Genomic DNA, 9353 nt, shown 5'->3' on the forward strand with positions numbered 1-9353 from the left:
GGAGTCAACTTGTTGTCTAAGACACAAAAGAAATAAGGTAATCACGGTCACGGGTCTAAGGTGGTTAGCCACCTGCTAAAATGCAGACTACCTGGTCCCATCCCCAGTCAGACTGAATCGCTGAGAGGTGGGGCTCAGGTCTGCATTCTGAACACGCTCCACAGAAATTCTGAACCACGGTCCCGCAACCAACCAAACCACCTAATCTGTGAAAGCTAAATTAGCTTCGTTTTTTACAAAACGTCTTGGTAAAGGCTCATTCGGGCCAAAGGGGAAATTCGAAAACATTCGGATGATCGCTACAATCTACACCTCCCAGCGAATGGAGGGGTGAGCACACTCTAAGCTCCCCGATCGTTTCCGCAAACGTGAACAGGCCCTTTCTTCTGAGGATGAAGAACTTGGGGATTGGGGCCCTGAGACAGGACCGACTTACTCAACCCTAACTGTGCAAAGAACCGTGCTCTCTGACCCTTCCAGAGCCTTTCCCAGGGTCACTCGCGGTGCTTCCAGCCCAGTCTTTCGTTCAGTCTCCACCCGGCCGGCGCTGGACCACGAGAGGACGGTCACAGTGTACCTTCACAAACGCGGCGACCTGAGGCCGCGCATGCGCAGCCAGCAGCTGAGCTCGCGGCGAAGTCCGTTTCCTGACTTTCCGAGGAAGTGGCGTTGCGTCACTTCCGGCCTCCCTCTAGCTGCCATCTTGCGTCCCCGCGTGTGTGCGCCTTATCTCAGCTGGTCTGCCCGAGACCCCCCTGAGCGCCAACCCTAGTCCCCCGCGCGGCCCCATTTCCGCTCCAACAAGGTACAAAAAGGCTCTGGACGCCGGCGTGGGAGGAGGACGGGAACGGGGGCGGGAAGTGCCCGGAAGGAGCGAGACAGGGAGGGACAGGGCTGAGGAGAGGAAGGCGATGCGACGGACAGGCGCACCCACTCAGGCTGACTCTCGGGGTCGAGGTCGGGCCAGGGGCGGCTGCCCTGGGGGCGAGGCGACGCCGTCTCTTCCTCCACCTCGCGGCGGAACCCGAGGACAGGAGCCTCAGGTACCGCGAGGCTTGCGGAAAGTGGCCGGGCCGGGCAGGCCCTGGCTAGGCCGAGGCGAGGCCAGGCCGGGGCCGGGGGGGTGGGAGGCGCTGACCAGCTGTGGGTTAGAGCCCTTCTTCTGGGCCGTTAAAGAGCGGGGGAGGGGTAGGAAAGCGGGTGCTCTTTGGGCTCCCTCGGAACTGAAGTTCGGGAGCTTGGCGGGGTGGTTCGGGATCCAGGCCTCGGCCTGTGTAGGACGTTTATTCCGCTGGTGTCCTGGGAAATAACGAGCGTGGAATGCTAGAGTGAACTAGATCTTTCCTCGCTGAGGGTTTCCTGTTTTTCTAGATGAAAGAAATTATCATGAACCAGGAGAAACTCGCCAAACTGCAGGCACAAGTGCGCATTGGTGGGAAAGTAAGTTTTACTAGCGTTGGGGGTTTTGGGTTTTGGGGTGTTTGTTTTTTTTTTTGGAGTTTTATGGTTTAGGTTTTTTTCTCCTTTGCATTTTTAATAGGATTGGCTTGTCACTTTGTCTCTAGAGGGCATTTCACAGAGCTTGCAAATCGTTATTAAGGGAGTGGCAAGGGATTAAATTAGGTATACAGTGTAGCGTATCAGTGAGACGTGTAGGTTGTGAATTAGAAGAAAAACATGCAAGCGAAGAGATAAAGAGAGCACTTAAACTGCAAACTTTGCTTTTTATGTAGATGTTTTCAGTGTTAACAGTATTTTAAGTAGAACAGAAGTGTTTCCTAATTTAGAAAGAAAATGTGTCATTTCGGTTAGATCATCACGTGACCCTTAGTACCCTTGACTTGTTTTGTCATTGTCTTTATAACCTAAGTTGTATACAGTCAGTGCTTGATTTTTATTTTATTTATTTTTTTAATAACTAAGCTAACTGAATCTAAGTTTCACCCATCTTTTCAACTTTAGTTTATGGTTGTGGATAATTGTGGTACTTAATAGTTGGAAGTTCATGCCTCTTGTAAATTAAGACCTTTTGTAATCCTTTCTTAGCTAAATACAACCCAGGGTAGTTGTGTATTTTCTAGGATATTTGAAGATGTAGTTCTTATAGGTACATTTTTTAATTTAAGAGCAATGACTGTGGATTTGGAAATATTACCTAAGCAGATACCATTGCATTTTTGCTTTGTAATTACACTGAAACTGAGGGAATGAGAGTGATTGACGGGTTGGTTTTTAAATGATCGGGTTTTGGTTAATTGATCTTTCCTGGTGGCTGTTGGTCCCCTTCAAGGGGATTCTTTTTTGAACTTGGTAAGTTTTAGGTTCTCTAATTTACTTAAGTCAGAAGTAGAGGTCTAGCAGAGGTCTACCTAGTTGTATTTTACCTTGTGTTAGCACATTCCTAGTATTTAACAAGGTGTGGTAGCTTGTTGAAACAGAGCGTGTCTTTACTTGGTAAAACTTGTAAAGCTTCCATGCTGCAAGTTTATTATCTATTAGTTTTTCTCACTTCAAGCATTTACCTTCAAGTAGAGTCTACTGCGAAATAGCCAAAAGTTGCACTTAGATTTAGGAAATAAGATGTATATCTGTTAATTACTGGATTTTGCCAGAAGTGAAAGTATCCTGATTCCCCCCATGCCCCCAAGCTGGTCTTCAAGATCTACACCTACCCATTAACAGCAGTAGGTGTTTCTTGTCCTTTTTAGCAATTGTTATAAGCTAGGTGTGGCCTTCAGGTGCCAGGAAAACTCATATTCCTTGTGGGTCAGTGTTTGGGTGCTCTTATATTGGTATTTTTAACCATCATTCCTCTTAGTGCAGGTTTCACAAGGAGTCATTTGAATAATGTGCTTGTGTGCCTTCTTTTTGTTGTTACTCTGATCATTAGTCTTTAACTTGTGAGTGACATCATTTTAGGGTAAAGGAAAGTCAGGGTTTTCTAGGATTCTTAAGGCTGATGTAGGATTAAACTTTGTTTAGTTAATGTAGGAACTATTTCTGTCATTGTAACATGGAAACATTTTCTTCACGTTTTAGGAAACCTACTTACTGTGGAATGTGAAATTAGATGAGTTAGTGTTGCCTTAGAGAAATCTGAAAGCGTTAGGTATTTTTTAGGTAAATGCTATGAAAGCCCTTTATTTCAGTAAAAATTGAGTGTAAAGTATATGAAACCTATAGAATGTGGGCTGGTTTTGTTTTTAGAATCTTATAGTAGTTCTTTGGAATGTCTTTTAGGGAGGATTCTTTGGAAACCAGGTATCTACATTGCTTCAAGATGATCTTTATTCTTAAAGGTTTTTGGGGGTGTTTGGCAACCAGTATTTTTTGTAGCTATTGATATTTTCTTCAGTTAAACTATGATTTGTTTAAGCCTTTATTATTGCTGGATCCTGAGAGTATAAAATTTAAGAAGTTTAAAGTCCTTAGAGGGGGACTTTAATGCTAGTAGGGGAGATAGGCATCTTAAAAAAAGCAAAACAAAACAAAAACCTCTTTTCACAGTGTAATATACATAGTGGAACAGAAGCATTTTCAAGATACAGAGATGGGAATGATTTGGTTTGGGGGTGTTAATGGCAGTTTAGGGAAGGCACAGAAGAGATGATGGCTTTAGCAGGATTTTAAAAGGATGGATAGGAATTGGTGTGGAGGTTGGGGGAAGGTGAAGTCAGTAGGTGATAGCCTTTCCATGAAGAGCCTTATGTGCTGCATGAACGGATTAGTCTGTATGAGAGAGTCCATGAGAGTGTCATTAAAGAGTTTTGAGAAGAGGGAGATTGGAGATTTGGCATATATGTACAAGAGACAAGTTTTCCTGAAGCCTGTATTCTGTTCATTCATCAAGATGTGTGCTTTCAATGAATCAGATACCGTACTCAATAGTAGGTTTATCGCAATAAACAGAATCGAAGCCCTCGAGGAGCTTATGTTCTAGTGAGGGAAGACAATAAAATGTATTTCTCTCTTAGAAGTGTTATGAAGAAAAATAAACCTGGATAGATAGGAAATGAATGTGGGAATTACTGCTTTTCATTGGGTAGTTGGGAAAGGCCACTCCAATATGGTGACATAAGAACGGAGATCTGTAGTGAGGTAGGGAGCCATGCAGATGTTAGGAGAAGAAGGGAACAGTATATGCAAAGGCTCCTGTTTGGCCTTTTTAAGGAACAGCAAAGAGGTTTATTTGGCTGAAGATGAGTTTACATGTGTGATAGAAGATGGAGTGTCAAGAGTGGCATAGAGGGGCAGGGCAGATGGTGTGGGACCTGCTAGGTTAAGATAGATTTTACGTCAGATTTTACTCTTGGATGCTGTAGAAGTCTGTATATACACATATTTGTGTCTTACAGTATCTTGTCTGTGAATATTAATGGATGTTGATTTTTCTTTAATATAAAAACTGAAAAGGTTAATGGTTCTGGATATGGAGTTTCTAAATGAGGCTTCATTTAGGTTGGCACATGCGCACTTATAGAGCAGATAATGTAAAAAGTAGAACTTTGAAAAGATCATTCCTTTATATCTGACAAAACTAGAAGCTTAGAAGTTATGAAGGATTTTTAGACAATTCCTTTCATTCTCCTCTTTTGGCTTCCATCGGTGCCTTAATATACCTACTCACTGCATAAAAGTTTGCGGTTATGGTAATTTTCTTACACAGATTGAGAGGTCAGAAAGGAATTAGAAACTGTCCATTTGAAAATGACTCTTGTGGTATAAACATATGCTGTGTTCTTTCCTTTTCTCCCCACTTTAGGGAACTGCTCGCAGAAAGAAGAAGGTGGTTCATAGAACAGCCACAGCAGACGACAAAAAACTTCAGTTCTCTTTAAAGAAGTTAGGGGTAAACAATATCTCTGGTATTGAAGAGGTAAGTGTCAGATTTTATTTCTTTACAAAAATAAGATTTGATTGAAAACTTAAATGTTCGTGCGTTAAATGATTTTTTTGACTCTACTGCCAACAGAATTTCATCTCTCTCTAAAATATGTTTCTACTCTATTAATATCAGGGAGATTGCTAAGTGTAAAAGGGATTAGATTGCACTTTCCATTTCAGGCAGAATTTTGCTTGTGCATCATGGTGAAATACTAGGTTACTTAGGTAGACTTCAGCTTTTGCTTAATACAGCGTTTGGTTTTAAAGGGATTTTGGTGAGTGTTGCTAATTTAACAATTTTTTTTTTTCTTTTTAGGTGAATATGTTCACAAACCAAGGAACAGTGATCCACTTTAACAACCCTAAAGTTCAGGCATCTCTGGCAGCAAACACTTTCACCATTACAGGCCATGCTGAGACAAAGCAGCTGACAGAAATGCTACCCAGCATCTTAAACCAGCTTGGTGCAGACAGTCTGACCAGTTTAAGGAGACTGGCTGAAGCTCTGCCCAAACAATGTGAGTTTCCTAGTAGCAGTTTTGCCCAGGGTTACTGATTTGTCAGTAAATTTCTAAGATTTAGGGTGCACAGTGGATATGAATATTTTTAAATTTGGAAATGCAGACTTTCCTCTAAGAAATACCAATTTTTATACTGATTTTAAGCAGGTGTTCTTGGTGTGTTAAATAATTTATCTATTATGCTTTGATCGTTACACTTGATTAAGTGGAATGTTTGCTTTCTACTAGCTTTCTGTTTTGGATCAGAGACTAAAAATTTTACCTTTATTAGCTGGAAATGACGAAAATGTTAATTTGGGCTTCTGGTTTTTTTAATAACTGACAGTTAATTGAAATATATTTAAATATATTATAAATTATTAAACTTCTTCAGTTGTACAAATTCAGTTGGTATTACCAATAGTCTTTAAGAATTGGCCTCCTGCTATTCTGGTGTTTTTAATTATACTGTAATAAGGATTTTGTTCGGGGCAGAAAATTGTGTGGTTGAATAGGTGTATATCAGGGGGTATAGCTACTTTATGCTGAAGCTCTCTGATTAAAATTTTGAGGAATGGAAATGTAGAAGTGAGACAGGTTTATTATATGGTCTGCTGTTTAGTCATCCATGTTTTTCTTGGGGTTTGCTCACTCTGCTTTAATCAGTTTGTGTGTGTTGGTGTTTTTTGTTTGTTTGTTTTGTCATGCCGAAAGACCTAAGAGGTTCTAGAAAGTCTTAGGCTTTCAGAGCTGAGGTAGGCTTTTGAAGGATTCCACTGAAAATTGTACAGGGCTAGTACTGTGAGGTCTCAGCTCTCAAGTGTAGTTCATTTTCTTGTGTAATAAAAGGAAAGTGGAGGCTGACCAGTCAAAGGCACTTTTAATTTTTTGATTATTTTATTTTCACTTCAGTAAAGGTTTTTTGGTATGTAGGTTTACCTGTACCCTGTTGTAGGTGAGAGGGATTGAAAGGAGAATGGGTTTGGAATTTGGTGTGTTGGCTGGTACTAGTATTCTAGCTCATTTGTAGACGTCAGACTATCATGCTGTTGCTAGTACTGTAAAAGAAATCCCAAATGTCACCATAAACATAAGTTGTAACAACACTTGACCATTCGTCTGTTGTTGTTTTGGTTAGTGTTCATTGAACATTTACATTTCCTTTCACAGCTGTGGATGGAAAAGCACCACTTGCTACTGGAGAGGATGATGATGATGAAGTTCCAGGTAGGAACTTTCACTTGTGGTTAAACTAGAGAATCTTAGCAAGGGAGAACGAAGAATCTTTGTACTATAGGAAAGATTACCCTAGGCCAGGGGTTGGGGAGGTATGTGAAATAGGGTAAAGTGGGGCAAAGGGAGAATGAGAAAAATAATGCAGTGTTACTCACCTGGGAGTTAGGTTTGTAGGCTTGGTTTTTCTCTGTTTGGGATCCCAAAAAGGTATCTAACCTTAAATATTGTGTAAATAGATATGTATGTAATAACCTAAATATAGTAGGTACTTGCAGATCACAAATGACCCTTATTTCCTACTTTGAGATCCATAAATGTATGAGAAGGCATGGAGAAGTTGTAGAAAAATCTTCTATATAATCATTCTGAAATCAGCAGAAAAACTCCTTTAGCAATCATGAGGCATTTTTCTATCCTAGCTGTTATTGGATAATTTATTTTGTTGTAAAACAGATATTGGGCAGTAGACTCCCTAGACTCAGAAGTATTTCCACATTGCATAGACAGGTATCCTCAGGAATCCAGGAAAACTTCAAATTGTGTGTCATGGTATTCTTTGATTCTGTCCCCCACATAACTAATATTACTTAACTAATTCTTGGAGTGGGGCAGGAATGGGTAGGGCATATACATATTCTTTAAGCATAATATTTATGTCATCGGCAAGTTAATAATTTCCCTCTTTCCCTTGTATTAATTATATGCCAAAATATACACTTCAAAATATGCCAAATTGAGTAGTGGTCTCATTGGAAATAAAAACAGGTGTCTAAATTTATATCCTAATTTAACTGTAGGATATATTTTGAGAGCATTTCCCTATCTTCTTTTTATGACCTGCTGATTATTTTTGTAGACTTGGCTTTTTTTTCTGAGTTTTTACTTTTTTTTTCCTTTTCCTAGATCTTGTGGAGAATTTTGATGAGGCTTCCAAGAATGAAGCAAACTGAATTGAGTCAGCTTCTGAAGAAGATAAATCTTGAAGTTACTGGGAGCTGCTATTTTATATTATGACTGCTTTTTAAAATTTTGTTTATGGATCTGATAAAATCTAGATCTCTAATATTTTTAAGCCCAAGCCCCTGGACACTGCAGCTCTTTTCAGTTTTTGCTTATATACAATTCATTCTTTGCAGCTAATTAAGCTGAGGAAGCCTGGGAATAAAGTTTGAAACAAAGATTAATAAAGTTCTTTGCTTAGTATACGGTTTTATATTTTATTTCATTGATACTGATTTGTACACAGAAAGCAAAATTGTTTATAGAAAGCTAATCATGGCATGTAATATGACTGATAACCATGGATGGAATCTGATTAAAGATTTAAAATGACAGTGTAAGTATCAAAGGTGGTTTAAAGTTCTTATGTCTGAAAACTTTTTTCTCCAGCAGGCCTCAGGGCTTCCATGGTTTGTGATGGGTGTAATTATGAGACTAGCATATTCCCTCGTGGGTAAGCAAGGAGTATTTTTCTCTTAATATTGTCTATATTGTAAACATATACTGAGTGCCTTATATGTATTATAACACTTAATTTTCTCTCATTTAATTCTCAATCTATGAAGTAGGGACTAGTAGCTCCATTTTGTAGATATAACCGAGGTTACATCAAAAAAGTTAAAGTAGTTAATCTCTTAACTCCATTCTATGTAGTGTATTTTCTAAGATACCTGAAAAAAAGTAGTGTTTGTGTTAGGAATGTCACCGTATCTTCCTTAAGTGATAACACTTTAAATGAATAGGACTACTTTTTTCTTTAAAGTTGTTTTTGTTACTTTTTAAGTTAACAGTAATATTGACATGCATGTATACAGTTGTAAGAATTTTAACACATAATATGACTGCCACCATAGAATACTGAACAGTTCCATTACCCCAGAAAATTCCCTCAATATAGGGCTACTTTTAAAAAATTGTATTAGCAGTCATAATGCCTTAGTTTCTGCTTGCAATAATAAGAATTCATTTTAAATTTTCATTCTAATTGGAAAGTACCTTTTGTGAAGGTACTATACAGCTATATCTAAAAGTCAACTATTAACTCAAAAATGAGATGCTGTGCAAAAAATATTTGCACATCTTAACATTGTATTTTCTTCAAAGGATGTGTATCAGTTCTGTTAAGGTATACTGCTACAGTAAGCAGGACTAAGTCTCAGTGGTTTACAAAATTAGGAAACAAGTACATGTCTCCAGACTACTGTGGGTTAGGTTGGGCTGTGCTACATACTCACTCCAGGTCCCAGACTGATGGAGCAACCTCTATTTGGGACACTCTGTTTCCTGGCAGAGTGAGAAGATGGTGGGTCACGTGCTGGCTCTTAAAGTGACACAAGTATCACTTCTTGTATATAATTGGCCAAGGCAAGTGGAGTGGCTTACCTGGAGGGCAGAGGGTTTGGAAGTCTTGGAGTAGAGCCTGAGGATTTACATATCTGATAAGCTCCCAGGTGATGCTAGTGCATTTCCACTGGTGATGCTTCCTTTGAGCAGCACAATTAGAGATTTTCTCAACTCATCCCAAGAGATGGCAGTGACAGAGGCTGATTTGAGCATGTGAAGATGGCCGCTGTCTGAATATCCTTATAGTTATTTGCCTTAGATCTGTATAGGAAAGGGACTAAATAGAGAAGTGCAATAGATTTCTAGGCCACTTGCTGCTTGTAGCAGATGCTGGCTAAGGTTAGTACTGTTTTGCCTGCGCTTAGAGACTTTTTTTTCTCCCAACAACCT

General features: G+C 39.6%; 1 protein-coding gene across 2 annotated transcripts; it reads left to right on the top strand.

Annotated features, from left to right (window-relative positions):
• The first annotated feature begins 672 nt into the window (after positions 1-672).
• On the top strand, positions 673-7954 carry BTF3 (basic transcription factor 3). Of its 2 annotated transcripts, none has more exons than XM_059919349.1 (6): positions 673-805; positions 1372-1440; positions 4763-4876; positions 5201-5402; positions 6555-6611; positions 7524-7954. In XM_059919349.1, the coding sequence occupies exons 2-6, from the start codon at positions 1372-1374 to the stop codon at positions 7568-7570; spliced, it is 489 nt and encodes a 162-aa protein (XP_059775332.1). In that variant the 5' UTR covers positions 673-805; the 3' UTR covers positions 7571-7954. The 2 variants fall into 2 exon arrangements, with proteins under 2 accessions (XP_059775332.1, XP_059775331.1); XM_059919348.1 differs by lacking the exon at positions 673-805 and adding an exon at positions 820-1043.
• The last annotated feature ends 1399 nt before the right edge of the window (positions 7955-9353 follow it).

Source organism: Balaenoptera ricei, chromosome 3, assembly GCF_028023285.1.
Source record: "Balaenoptera ricei isolate mBalRic1 chromosome 3, mBalRic1.hap2, whole genome shotgun sequence".
NCBI lineage: Eukaryota > Metazoa > Chordata > Mammalia > Artiodactyla > Balaenopteridae > Balaenoptera > Balaenoptera ricei.